The following is a 14583-nucleotide window of genomic DNA, read 5'->3' as shown; positions in this document are numbered from 1 at the left end:
TACAAGTGGCCTGTCCTCTTGCCAAGCTATCCTATATGTGGCCATCTTTCTCCATGTCTATGTTGGTATGATGCAAAGGACAAAATATGACCTCTGTACCTTTAGCACTTGTGTAGAAGAGGGGCAAGTTATAGCTTGCCAAAATCCTGCCTTCAATACCACTATTAAAGATTTGGAGTCCCCCTTTCCAGTTTTGTGTCCGGTCACCGTATTCCAGCCTTTTGACCTGTCCCCTAAAAATAATATTTAAGCAAACAGAAAGAAAAACACAGAGTTGGGCAATGCCTTCAGCAGGACCAAGCTAAAAGGCATGGAAACGTGGTGTGCTTTAAAGTTCTCCACAACTCTACATCAGGCGAGATGCTACACAAGTTAAGGAGTGGTTGCAGGACAAGAAGAAGAAGAAGAAGAAGAAGAAGAAGAAGAAGAAGAAGAAGAAGAAGAAGAAAGATTGAAGCTGGATGTTATAGTGTTATAGCCATAAAGTAGTAATAGTAATTTATTATTTGTACCCAGCCACTCTGGGCGGCTTCCAACAAAGATTAAAAATACATTAAAGTCTTCTTATAGATAGTGTGCAATCCATATGCTAGACTCAATCTAATTCCCAAGTGATGAGATACCATGTTCACGTTGATGGTGTTGCAAAGCATTGCACCCACTAGGTGAAGACCAATGCTACAGCAGATTCCTAGTGAAGAATCAACTTTCCCGCCTGCTGTGCTTGTGAGTGACTTCTCCCCCTCCAGCCAGAAGTGTTTATGTATCTTCGGGGAGGGGTAGGAACCAGTCAGCTCAGAGAGATTAGAACTGATGGGTTGTACCTCTGCAAAGCATTTACCAGCAGAGGAGCTACTAGGAGCCGTGTATTTGTCCTGTGATGCTCTAGGCTAGAGATACATACATATGCCTTTTTTTCTGTTGCTATAGTTACTCCTTCTATGTTTGGTGTACAGACAACTACACAGAACAGCCTAAAGAGCCCTCCCTTGGAAACTGCATTGGAACTGAAGGTCCTTTAAAAAAACGGCAGGAAAATGTATTGGAAACAAAACACCAGGTAAGTCTGCTTTTTTCTCTCCTATAACTGCCTTGACTTCAATGAGGCACCTTTTTAATCTTTGCATGCACAGAGGCAAATTCTAAGCAAATTTTAGACATGCAAAAGCTTGCTATTTTGGCTCCAGCGAGAGTAAATGGTAATTGACAGAGCTGTAGAAGGCTTTACTAATTAGACTACAAATGTATTTAGAAAGCAGCTGCCCTGGTGATATTATGAAAGAGAATGCAGCTGTTAAACTAGGATTCTATGGATGTGCAGGATAGCATCCTTCATTTGGCAACTGTGGTGGCTGAGCCATTCAGCTGCTTTACTCTAGTTTTTAAGAGTAAGATTCTCAGCTTGACGCCTCATTGAGTTTAGTTTTGACTTGCAGCACAGTACAAAAGCATGACTACTCAGAAGTAAGTCCCGCTGAGTTCAATGGGGCTTACTCCCAGGTAGGCAGCAAGAGGTTTGCAGCCTCACTCCTTAGTGGGTGATAGCCAACTAAGCCATTATTAGAGCAGAGCCATTGCAATCAATGCATTTAAGTGTTTTTAGTGGGTCTACTCTTGAGTATGACTTATGCCGATTGTCACGCAGTGTGTTTAGTATTGCATCCTTTACCTTACAATTAAGATGACATTCCTATGTACTGACTTACACCATGAGACATTTTATGGGATATCGTTTGAGTTTATTATGACATGAACCACTTTGGTGTTTCTTGTTTGCAAATGAAAAAAATAGCATGGAAACCTTTTTATTAAATAAAGTACCTGGGAGTCATGTCCCACTGAATTAAGTGGGATTTACTTCTGAGTAGACATGCCTTGGCATGTACCTTTCTCTCAAGCCCTTTTCTATATAAACTGTTTCTTCTGAATTTGCATTTCTAGGTTTATTTTAGCAGTGACTCTGGCCTTGCAAAGTATTCACTTTGGAAAAGGTGAGAAGCTCCCTCTTCTTCTGTCTATTTTTTTTTTTTTGTCTCAACACTGTTAAATGTGTGCACTTTTTTAATAAAACGCACAAACCTATATCATCTTATTTTTTTCATCACCTTGTCTCCTATAAGGGTCCAGACACGAGCAAATACAGGATGCTGGAGAAATTGCTGCTGCCACAGTCCCAAAGGATAACATCAAAGACCAACTCACCACATTAAATATCTTCAATGAGATGAACCAGAGTTATGAGAGCAGGAAACACCTCAATAAGCCAATAGTGCCTTTCATTGGTCTTACTGAAAGTAGGTAGCAATGTCATTTGCCATCTCTATATGCTGCCAAAACAATCATTATATACTGCAGAGATGGCCTGTGGCCCTCGCAATGTCATTGGATTCCAACTGGTCCCAGCCATCTGTATTTACAGAAATAGCAGAGACAAAAAGTCTGGTATAGAGTTTTGAAATGTATATAGTCTTGAGCAAAGGAGGCCCAAACTCAAATCGTTGCTCTGCCACCAAACTTCCTGGGAATGCAATCCCAGATATATTTACCTGGAGGTAAAACCCATTGTGTTCAATGGGACTTCTTTCTACCTAAGTGTTTTCAGGATTGCAGCCTAAATTTTAACCTATCCTAACTCACAGGGTTGTTGTGAGACTAAACTGAGGGACACCTCTAAAGCTCCTTGCAGGAAGGGTGGGATAAAAATGTAATAAATGCACATGTGTCCATTGGGAATCTGCTGTCAATTAACCCCAACCCTTGTGCCACATCTAATTTAATACTCAAATGTTCATGGGTGCCAATTCTGTGGAAATATTTTATGGTGGTTCAAGCAGTTTTTATGCTGTTGCATATCTGAACAGGATCATAATAATAATAATAATAATAGTTTATTATTTATACCCTGCCCATCTGGCTGGGTTTCCCCAGCCACTCTGGGTGGCTTCCAACAAAATATTAAAGCTATAATAATATATCAAACATTTAAAACTTCCCTAAACAGGGCTGCCTTCAGATGTCTTGTAAAAGTTGTGTACTTCTTTATCTCCTTGACATCTGATGGGAGAGCGTTCCATAGGGCGGGTGCCACTACTGAGAAGGCCCTCTGCCTGGTTCCCTGTAACTTTGTTTATCTGCTTATCGCAGTGAGGGAACTGCCAGAAGGCCCTCAGCGCTGGACCACAGTGTTCCTACGGGAAAGTGCTGCAGTTCCCATGTAATATGTCTATGGCTTAGGTCAATCATTGAGCTATATCAGAAATACTCTTTCTAGCCAGGGATAATGGAAGAGCATGAGATGTTATTCTGCTATTAAGGTAAAGGTAAAGGTACCCCTGCCCGTACGGGCCAGTCTTGACAGACTCTGGGGTTGTGCGCCCATCTCACTCAAGAGGCCGGGGGCCAGCGCTGTCCGGAGACACTTCCGGGTCACGTGGCCAGCGTGACAAAGCCGCATCTGGCGAGCCAGCGCAGCACACGGAAACGCCGTTTACCTTCCCGCCAGTAAGCGGTCCCTATTTATCTACTTGCACCCGGGGGTGCTTTCGAACTGCTAGGTTGGCAGGCGCTGGGACCGAGCAGCGGGAGCGCACCCCGCCGCGAGGATTCGAACCGCCGACTTTTCGATCGGCAAGCCCTAGGCGCTGAGGCTTTTACCCACAGCGCCACCCGCGTCCCATTCTGCTATTAATGTCACATAAAAACAAGGCCATGGGCTTGTTAATTTTATTTCAGTTCATTGTGTTCAGCTAAACCATGGGTAGGCAAACTAAGGCCTGGGGGCCAGATCTGGCCCAATCGCCTTCCAAATCCGGCCTGCAGACAGTCCATAAATTAGTGTGTTTTTACATGAGTAGAATGTGTCCTTTTATTTAAAATGCATCTCTGGGTTATTTGTGGGGCATAGGAATTCATTCATTTCCCCCCAAAAAATATAGTCCGCCCCCCCACAAGGTCTGAGGGACAGTGGACCAGCCCCCTGCTGAAAAAGTTTGCTGACCCCTTAGCTAAACTATAACCCATCAGAAATCTGCAAACCGAGGACCAGTCGTTGTTTCACAAACATTTGTTAAGAGGGCCATAAGAAAAATCTGACTTTCATTCATTTTGGCAAATGTCTGTCATGCTACTTTCAAAGAAAACCCATTTATTTAAGTGATGAGTGAGGTCTGCTTCTGGGAAAGTGGACTTATATGAAGTCCACAAGCTTCTTCAGCAGAGACATGCCAGGGGGTTGCTGCGTGGCCACTGAGTAATCCCTAGTAGTGTGCTTTTAATCCTTATATAAACAAACTGGGCTTAACTGAGCAAACACTCTTAACAGGCAGCTAATTTTATTGTCCCCTCAAGACCAATAAAAATCAGACCTTTGGCAGCCAGGGAGACTTGGTGGAACAAGTGAGAATGTAGGTTCAAAGAGGGTCTGCTTCTTAGTAAACCGTGGAATTATTCACTTCCAGGTAAAACGCTGAAGCGGGATTGCTGTCAAAATGGAGGAACTTGCATCCTGGGCAGCTTCTGTGCATGCCCCCAACACTTCACTGGCAGATACTGTGAATATGATCAAAGAAAGAGGTAAGGAAACTGACTGGGAGACATGAGTTCCTGGAGAGATGTGGTTTGCTTATAATTAAGGTCAATTGGTGGAAAAAAGACCAGTGAATTCAATGGAAAAGCCTTTGATGCAGCAGACACAGAGGAGGGGAGGCAATTTTTGCCTATTTACCTTTGTACTATGGGACACGGGTGGCTCTGTGGGTTAAACCACAGAGCCTAGGACTTGTCGATCAGAAGGTCGGCGGTTTGAATCCCCACAACGGGGTGAGCTCCCGTTGCTCGGTCCCTGCTCCTGCCAACCTAGCAGTTTGAAAGCACGTCAAAGTGCAAGTAGATAAATAGGTACCACTCCAGAAGGTAAACGGTATTTCCATGCGCTGCTCTGGTTCGCCAGAAGCGGCTTATTCATGCTGGCCACATGACCCGGAAGCTGTAGGCTGGCTCCCTCGGCCAATAAAGCGAGATGAGCGCTGCAACCCCAGAGTCGGTCACGACTGGACCTAATGGTCAGGGGACCCTTTACCTTTACCTTCCTACTGCTAACTGGAGGCTGGTGCTCTTTGGCATGATTAGGATGGAAGACAGAGCAGGATTTCTAAACTATAATTGCTTATTATTTTATGTTATATTTTCTGTGGACTGCTGGCCTGGGTTTAAGTTTTTCCCAAGTTTTAACAATGATGATGATGATAACATGTCAATATTAATTAATTCTGAACCTTCTGATCTGTCCTTGGCAGCAACTGTGGCGTGTTCAAACATGGACAGTGGATACGAAAGAGTTGCCATCTTTGTCGGTGTGCTTTTGGTGAACTGCACTGTCTATCTCCGCGAAACTGTGGTAAGATGGAACTTCAATCTATTGTTTTGCTAATTTGCTATATATTGATTGTCCTTCATCATTCTGACTTGTCACCAGTGAGCTTCCATTTTATTTACCTTTCCAGAAGGATCCTTGTTTCTGAGAGCTTAGCAACAAAGGTTATTTCAATGTAGCTTCCTTTCTCCAAGCTATTTGAAAGAGTTCCAAATAAAATGTCACAACATACCATAACACTGGGGAACTTTCCCCTATTCCTAGTTTTAAATTTTCCTATCCCTCCAGCTGAATATTTGATGGAAGCAGAAAATAAGGCTCAAAAGGTTTCTTGCCAACAAAATACAGTGGTACCTCGGGTTACATACACTTCAGGTTACATACGCTTCAGGTTACAGACTCTGCTAACCCAGAAATAGTACCTCGGGTTAAGAACTTTACTTCAGGATGAGAACAGAAATCGTGCTCCGGCGGCACAGCAGCAGCAGGAGGCCCCATTAGCTAAAGTGGTGCTTCAGGTTAAGAACAGTTTCAGGTTAAGAACAGACCTCTGGAACGAATTAAGTACTTAACCCGAGGTACCACTGTATGGGCATGTAGAGCAATTTAAGGAATGGGTCCTGTTGGAGTAGTTCAGATTAAATTTTATCATAATGATCCCTTCTGGCCTCAGGAATCTATGAAAGCCAGTCAGTTATGTGTATCTGTTATTTAAATGTCTTATCTTAACAAAGTTCATTGAGCAATTAGGCTATATCAGGAACTAACTCCACACTTGCTTGACTGCTAGTTATATGTAAAATATATGCTAAAAGTGTGATCCTTAATGCATCCCCCACTAAATAATGATTCTCCCAGTTCAATTAAGTGCATTGTAAGGAGCAGGAGTTCAACAGAAGATGTTATTTCGGAGAAGAACTTCCCCAGTTGAATTTCTGTCTGTCCTGAGGCTGTTAAAAGTGCAGAAGGAGTGTCTCCAGCATTAACTAGCTTGGGAACTTTAGTCCAGCACCTCCATTCTTAATGCCTTTATTTTGAAAGGCAGCCTCACTAATCAGAGTGTTCAGTATTTTTTCCTCCCTATAAATGGTTTAGGAAAGAGTATGGCTTTAAACTTAGAAGTTCCAGTGTAATATATGTGATCCTTGTAGGTTTGGGGTATTAATCTGTTTATTTCCTTTACTTGTGAGAAAAGGGTTAAAAATAAAAGGCATTCTATTAACTTCCTTGTGGTTTGTATTTACATTTGATTATGCTGTGATTAATGCCTGCAAGAGCTGATAAGTTGGCTCACAAAGAGGTCCGCATTTGCACCTCTCAACTGAGAATGGGACCTGTGATTGGCTTCCAACAGATGTTAGCTTTAGCTTAAGTACTTGCAAAGAAGCAGAGGAAATTGCACAATCTGTCGAAATTCTTTGCAGAGAGGTCCCCCTGTTAACAAACTAACCATTTCTATTTTGTTTCTCAGCTGTAAGCGAGGAAGAGGAATGGATCCATTTACTTTCAAATGGCCAAAGATTAGAGAAAACAATGGGCTGCTTCTTCCTAGGCTGTTTCTTTGCACTCTGTGGACTGCTCTACCTGTTGTGAAAACTCTTTCAAGACTGGTATTCATAACCATGATTGGCCTTATGATGATGATGCTTGCCCTTCAAATGAAGGAAGAATAAACACTGAAACAAAGGACAGTGCTATATATAATATTTATAGTGCCTGTTGTTGTTTTAAACTCCCAGTTCAACTTTCACAGTAAACTCAGCAAACCTCACTTCTGCAGTGTCCACAGAAAATCGCTCAAGAAATAAAAAGGGGCTGATAATTAACATTTTTGTTTTCAGGGATCAGGAACCTGCAGCTTTCCAGATACTGTTGGAACCCAACAATATCTGGGAAGGCTGTAGGTTTCCCATCCTGATGTCAGTCAGATTGCTAAATCTAAAAAGGACATGCTGCTTTGACTCAGAAGGACTGGGACTGGTTGTTGCACTAGGCCCTAAAGTTGGTCTCAAAAGTCCTGTTCTTAGCATCTCAGAAGAACCAGTGAGATGCTGGAATAGCTAGTCATAAAGTTATCCCTTGTGAAGTGCAAGCCCTACAGTGGCTAATGACTGCTTCAAAGATTAGCCCCAGTATTAAACTAGTGTTTGTTAATGAAAAAGCACTATAATGCATTAATGCCGATTTTTGTTGACTTCTGTTTAAATCTGATTTAAGCAGTTCTTTATTCTGAAGTGTTGACTCTTCCAGTGGAAGAAAAATGTATTTTCTATGGCTTAGGTGCTGGAAACAGTAAATGTTGTGTATATTCTGGAACTTTCTTTTCCTTGAAAGGGTAAAATAAAAGTTATGGAACATTAATGAACCAATCTATTTTCAGTACTCATTGCGTTTGCATGTGTTCAGTCATACATCAGTTCTGTCCCATTTCCCCATTAAAATGAAACTTGAAACTCTGCATGAAAACTTGAATTCTAATTGCATTTTGAGACATCGTTTTGAGCTGCGAATTGCGTCGGAACATTTGGGAATTGCAAAAGCCAGCGGGTAGCTGAAATCTACAGGCTAGTGAGGTCAGTTCCTATCAGCATGCACAGACTCTTCAAGCATCCTGAGTTAGGGCAAATTAGCATCGCTGCTTTTGAAGGCTTCCTCCAATCCATTTCGAACTGCCATTCCTTTTCCACACAGATCACGCAAGCAGGCAGTATATCAGTCCAATGCACCAGCTAACTATAAACTCAAAATTCCATGCTAAGCATATTTATTTGTAATAAATAAAAAAATAAATATGCTTCGCATGGGATGCATGAGAAAATCCACACCATCCGTTCCTTGCAGGCAATTTCCAATAAATGAGCAGTTTTGTCGTGTTTTAATGTTGCCCATTTTATATGCCACACTTCAACAAACTTTCCGGGTGGCTTATATTATTGGAACTACAGAAGCCTTGAACATCCATTTGATTTTTCCTTTCAATTTAAACATCAGCCAGTGTGGACACAAGCACAGACTTTTGGTGGCAGAGGGCTTAATTTGCTGAAATTTGCTATCCTTGAGTAGCCTATAGAACACATTGTTATCAAGCCGTGAAATTCTCTTGTTTTTTACAGTCCTTCCCATAATCTGGAGAAAATACTCATATATGATTTTTGGGCTATGTACAGTGAAACTCTTGAATTATATTAGATACTCTGACTTGGACTTTACTTGAAATTTGTTTTTAAACTCCTGGAAGACGTATTTCTAAAAGGCAGACTTGAGCCTGTTAATGTGCACAGTGTGTTTTGCATCTGTAGTTGATCTGTCAGGGAATTTCTTGTTTTGAGATTTACCTCAAGATAGCTGTCATTTTCCCTCTGACCACAGCCAGACACATTGATATAATCTTTCCTTCCCTCTAGAAATTAGCCAAGTTACACTACTGTTGCCCTTTGTTGAGGGAAAAGCTATTGGTTTGCCCTGCAACCATTGTTTATAGGGAAGCAGACATCTTGGCACCCGTGTCACTACTAGGCGCCTGGTTAGGCATGAATGCATGAGGAGTAGCAGCAATAGAGAGAATAAATGAAATATTTAGAGTCCGTTGATTTAGTTCTCTTCTTCCCCACCCCACGATCAGTTTATAACACAATTAACGTGCTTTTGTTGATTTATTTATTGATTGCTGTCTGTGCACAGCTTCCCTCAAGGCTGCATTTCTGCTGTGAGGATATATCCTTTTATGAGCACTCAAAACAATATACTGTATTTTGTCCCCGGGGGAGGGAGGAAGAGAATGCAAGGGATGCTCACTGTAACAGCCTCATGGGGAAAGAATAGGCTCACTTATTTAGAAGAAGAAGAAAAAACATTGTTACCTCGTAAAGAGATACTGTGCCTCAAGAGTATCCCTAATGTGGAAATTGGTCCTGCCATTTTCAATGGGGCTTACTCCCAGGAAAGTATTGCAGCCTAATTTAATACTATCTGAACTGGTGACCTGCCCACCTTCTGAAGGGGTCCACCAGGTTGATACCCTGAGGATCCTTGCCCAGGAACCTCTCAAACCTGGCTTGCAGGAGCTCGAGTAGATCTCAAGCACACATGTGTACCCAAACAAAATCCTGAACACTAGAAAAACTGGAAATTGCCCTGTACCCTTCCTGGCATGTTAGGTAAATGCTAAGTGCTACAACTTACTCTACAAAGGGATCACTACCCAGTTGAAAAGTAAACAGTTCCTGAATGGAAACTCACAAGATCAGGCACTGTATGCCTCTGGACTGGGACAAAGGTACCTATACTTGTAGCATATTGTTTAATTTGTAGGCTCAGTCCATGTGAGAAGCTTGTGTCTATATCAAACAGATTGGAGACTCCTTTTTTGGCCAATTATTTGTCTTGATTTTCCATAATTTTTAACAAATCATCTCCAGATTGATGCAAATCAATGCAAATTTAATGCAAATTTAAAAGCTGATTTCCCACCCCCCAGATGTTCCCTCTTTTTTACTCCTTCCATTGCTGCTCCCAGTACGATAACTTTTTCAACTATTGTTTCAAAATTCATTCATCCCTTCTCCCTGCACATTGCCTGTACAAGTAGCAGTTTCTGCTATGACTTTTATACATTATTATAACTTGTTCTCACAATAGTCTTTTATCAAAATCCTCTTTTATCTATTTATAATAATCATTGGTCAATTTAAAAAAGTTTCCTTCAATACCTCTTGGGTAACACTCTGCCGGGGGTGGGGGAGTAGATTGGAGATGTCCAAAAAAGCGAAAGTGTTGTGGATTTGAAAACAATCAAGCTTAAGCAAGGATGTGGTCAGTAAAAAAGGCAAAAAGGTAAAAGACCTTTAAGTAAACCTTTAAGTAAAAGGCAGTTAAGTCTAGTTCAAGGCAACTATGGGGTTGCGGTGCTCATCTCACTTTCAGGCCAAGGGAGCCGGCGTTTGTCCACAGACAGCTTTCCAGGTCAGGTGGCCAGCAGGACTAAAGTACTTCTGGTGCAACGGAACACTGTGACGGAAACCAGAGCACACGGAAACACCGTTTACCTTCCCGCCGCAGTGGTACCCATTTATCTACTTGCACTGGTGTGCTATCGAACTGCTAGGTTGTCAGGAGCTGGGACAGAGCTCCCACTGTGGTCAGTACGTGTGTTGGACGCAGTTGCTGTTCCAGCAACCTTCTCCATAGTGATGGAAACCTCCATAGAACCTGCCTCTCTTTATTTCACTTAAACAAATTGCAGCAGGTTTACCCAGTTTACCACACTTGCAGGTCTTTCATCCCCTTGCACTTCCACTCAAATGTATTTGCCAGCTCTGTCCACTTGTCTGCACTCCTGTCCTTTTATAGAGTCTTTGTTTTGAATTTTTCTTTGGGGAACTTTTGCCAGGGTCCAGAGGCTTGCATTTTCATCTCATCATTTATTTTTAAATCGCATGAATGAACATTCAAATATACTTGCACCCCATTTCTTTTCGGCTGGTATCCCCTTCATTTCTCTACATTCCCGTTGGTATTTATGTGTGAAGTAATGAGGAAGCATGATAAATCTTGTTGCTTCTTCTAATATGGGACATGGGTGGCTGGCGCTGTGGTCTAAACCACTGAGCCTCTTGGGCTTGCTGATCAGAAGGTTGGCGTTTCGAATCCCCACAATGGGGTGAGCTCCCGTTGCTCTGTCCCAGCTCCTGCCAACCTAGCAGTTCGAAAGCACGCCAGTGCAAGTAGATAAATAGGTACCGCTGCAGCGGGAAGGTAAACAGCATTTCCGTGCGCTCTGGCACTCGTCATGGTCCTCTGTGCACCAGTAGCTGTTTAGTCCTGCTGGCCACATGACCCGGAAAACTGTCTGTGGACAAATGCCTGTTCCCTAGGCCTAAAAGCAAAATGAGCACTGCAACTCCATAGTTCACATTTGCGTGCACTTAACCGTCCAGGGGTTCTTTACCTTTTTTTTACCATCTTCTAATGTGCCCCAGAAAGGAGAGGAGGGTAGTTAACTTTAATTTTCAAGGGAAAGGCTGTGATTCAGTGGGTGGGCTCTGCATGCAAAAAGTGTCAGCTTCAATCCTCAGCACCCCCAGGTTCAGATTGGGAAATATTCCTGCCTGAAACCTTGGAGAGCCACTGCGACTCAATGTACAAAAAAATGGGCAAAAAAAATGAGAGGCACAAATACAAGATGGGTGACACCTGGCTTGAGAGCAGTACATGTGAAAAGGATCTAGGAGTCTTGGTTGACCACAAACTTGACATGAGCCAACAGTGTGACGCGGCAGCTTAAAAAGCCAATGCAATTCTGGGCTGCATCAATAGGAGTATAGCATCTAGATCAAGGGAAGTAATAGTGCCACTGTATTCAGCTCTGGTCAGACCTCACCTGGAGTACTGTGTCCAGTTCTGGGCACCACAGTTCAAGAAGGACACTGACAAACTGGAACGTGTCCAGAGGAGGGCAACAAAAATGGTCAAAGGCCTGGAAACGATGCCTTATGAGGAACGGCTAAGGGAGCTGGGCATGTTTAGCCTGGAGAAGAGGAGGTTAAGGGGTGATATGATAGCCATGTTCAAATATATAAAAGGATGTCATCTAGAGGAGGGAGAAAGGTTGTTTTCTGCTGCTCCAGAGAAGCGGACACGGAGCAATGGATCCAAACTACAAGAAAGAAGATTCCACCTAAACATTAGGAAGAACTTCCTGACAGTAAGAGCTGTTCGACAGTGGAATTTGCTGCCAAGGAGTGTGGTGGAGTCTCCTTCTTTGGAGGTCTTTAAGCAGAGGCTTGACAACCATATGTCAGGAGTGCTCTGATGGTGTTTCCTGCTTGGCAGGGGGTTGGACTCGATGGCCCTTGTGGTCTATTCCAACTCTATGATTCTATGATTCTACACAATACAATGTACACAATACAGAGCAAGATGAATCAATGCTCTCACTGAGCATATGTTAGCTCCCTGGGTTTATGACTAAGGCTGTGTACACACTAAACCTTGAATGCACATTCAAAATACATCCTTTCACTCAAAGAATTCTGGACACTATAATGATAATAATATGCCTCCTATCTGACTGGGTTGCCCCAGCCACCCTGGGCAGCTTCCAGCAAATGCAAACAATCAAACACAGCAAAACACCAAACGTTACAAACTTCCCTATACAAGGGCTGCCTTCAGATGTCTTCTAAAAGTCAGATAGTTGTTTATTTCCTTAACACCTGATGGGAGGGTGTTCCACAGGGCGGGCACCACTTCTGAGAAGACCCTCTGCCTGGTTCCCTGTAACCTCACTTCCAGCAATGAAGGAACCCTTCACAGAATTACATTTCCCAGCAAACTACAGTGCCTATAAATTCTGGTGTGTGTGTGTGCACATGCGCCTTAAATGTTCTTTAAAGGCATACTGTGTGCACAGCCAAAGAAAGAATATACGGACGTACAGACAAATGGTGGATAAGAACAGGAAAGCCTCTGAGAATCTAAAAAAGCAACTCTTTTGGGTGCAAGAGGCATGTTCCTCCAGCCGTGCTCCAACTATGTTCCTCAGTGTGATGGATCTCAGCTTCACAAGGAGCAGGTATCTGTGCTGCACAGAGGTCACACCAAGGTGAGTAAAACCACACCCACCCTTAAAAAAATGCATGTCTCTCTGCATCATCCCAAGGGAAAGCGTCAAGAGTCAAAGGAATTCAGGCAGACTCTTTGGCTAGGTCAGAATGTCTCCACTCTTATCTGTCTCCAGCTGCTCAGGAGTCAGATAAAAGAGAATGTCCCACTGCCATGCGGACCAAGCCAGCTCCTTCTAACAAAACAGTGAGGAGTGTTTAGAGCAAACATGAAAATTTGCTCTTCAGCTCCCTCCCAGCCTCTTTTATAGCCGATCAGTTAAATGAGATGTGTCACAGGAAGCTCAGTAGCTGGAGCCACAAATTTATTAAGCGTGGTCTCTCTTGCTAGCTAGGCAGGCTTAGGAGGAAGGGAGGCTGAAAGAGAAATATTTTACCAAGCACTTCACAGCTCCCTGAAGTATTAGGCCTTTCACTCCTCATGATTTACTGCAGAGCTAAAACAAATGGTGCATCATGTGACTTGCCTTCCACTCTGGTACAATCCTGCAACAACCCTCCCAGCCATTTGTAAGTCATTCATACATGATGGACACAGCATTTGGGGGTGCTGTTTTATTGTATGAACTTTATCTGATTCACTAAACAATCCTGATAATCCTTGTTTCCTATGGAGGTCACATGCCCTGCTTCAGAGAGGACAAGAGGATGTTGTGGATGTAATGTACAGTGGTACCTTGGGTTAAGAACTTAATTTGTTCTGGAGGTCCGTTCTTAACCTGAAACTGTTCTTAACCTGAGGTACCACTTTAGCTAATGGGGCCTCTCGCTGCTTCCGCGCCGCTGCTGCGCAATTTCTGTTCTCATCCTGAAGCAAAGTTCTTAACCTGAGGTACTATTTCTGGGTTAGCGGAGACTGTAACCAGAAGCGTCTGTAACCTGAAGCGTCTGTAACCCGAGGTATCCAGATGTCAGTAAGGCTTTTGATAAAGTTCTCCTAGATATTCTTGCAGGGAATATATATTTTCCTTGCTGCAACATAAACAGCATTATTCAGAATAGAGGTTTGCATGACCCACTAAGGAATATAATAGCACAATAAAACTCAAAACAATAACCGTTAATTGCACACTTATTCAAAATCCAATTAAAACTATTTAATTAATGCAACAAAATTGATGAAGTTGTTCCTGTGACACCAGCTTTTCAAAGCCTGATAGTCATTTACACTCCCAGGGCCCGGCTGCTTCCACCTTGCCTCTTAGCTCTCCCCTAGGTAATCCCAGTGACCCACAGGGGGCAGTATCGCCTGCTTTGGGATCCACTGGTCTACACTGATTCACAGCAGCTCTCCAGGGTTTCAAACCAAGGAGCTTTTCCCAGCCCTTCCAGCTCTTGGATTGAACCTGAGACATTCTGCATGCAAAGCAGATACTCTACCACTGAACTATGGGCTCTTGCTGGACTTGAGATTCACGTTTAAAAATAGTAATAAGTAGCTCATTTTTCTGAACCAATTTTGATTGGTTCAAAATTGGGAAATTAGTACGACAAGGCTGTATATTGTCTCCCTGCTTATTTAACTTATATGCAGAAATTCATCATGCGAAAGGCTGGGCTGGATGAATCCCAAGCCGAAATTAAGATTGC

At 42.9% G+C, this 14583-nt stretch overlaps 1 protein-coding gene across 1 annotated transcript; it reads left to right on the top strand.

Annotated features, from left to right (window-relative positions):
- The first annotated feature begins 777 nt into the window (after positions 1-777).
- LOC114606512 (cryptic protein-like) lies at positions 778-7736 on the top strand. The gene is made up of 6 exons (XM_028748860.2): positions 778-1060; positions 1942-1991; positions 2121-2294; positions 4458-4572; positions 5295-5395; positions 6843-7736. The coding sequence occupies exons 1-6, from the start codon at positions 1038-1040 to the stop codon at positions 6962-6964; spliced, it is 585 nt and encodes a 194-aa protein (XP_028604693.2). The 5' UTR covers positions 778-1037; the 3' UTR covers positions 6965-7736.
- The last annotated feature ends 6847 nt before the right edge of the window (positions 7737-14583 follow it).

This window comes from Podarcis muralis, chromosome 11, assembly GCF_964188315.1.
Source record: "Podarcis muralis chromosome 11, rPodMur119.hap1.1, whole genome shotgun sequence".
NCBI lineage: Eukaryota > Metazoa > Chordata > Lepidosauria > Squamata > Lacertidae > Podarcis > Podarcis muralis.
This window is presented reverse-complemented; position numbering and strand designations above follow the sequence as displayed.

Bases quoted from the DNA above. Each gene is read 5' to 3' on its own strand.
- LOC114606512 (XM_028748860.2), top strand. From the start codon at position 1,038: ATGTATTGGAAACAAAACACCAG. The intron at 1,992-2,120 runs GTGAGAAGCTCC...GTCTCCTATAAG, and splicing joins AAGTATTCACTTTGGAAAAG to GGTCCAGACACGAGCAAATA. The intron at 2,295-4,457 runs GTAGGTAGCAAT...ATTCACTTCCAG, and splicing joins TTTCATTGGTCTTACTGAAA to GTAAAACGCTGAAGCGGGAT.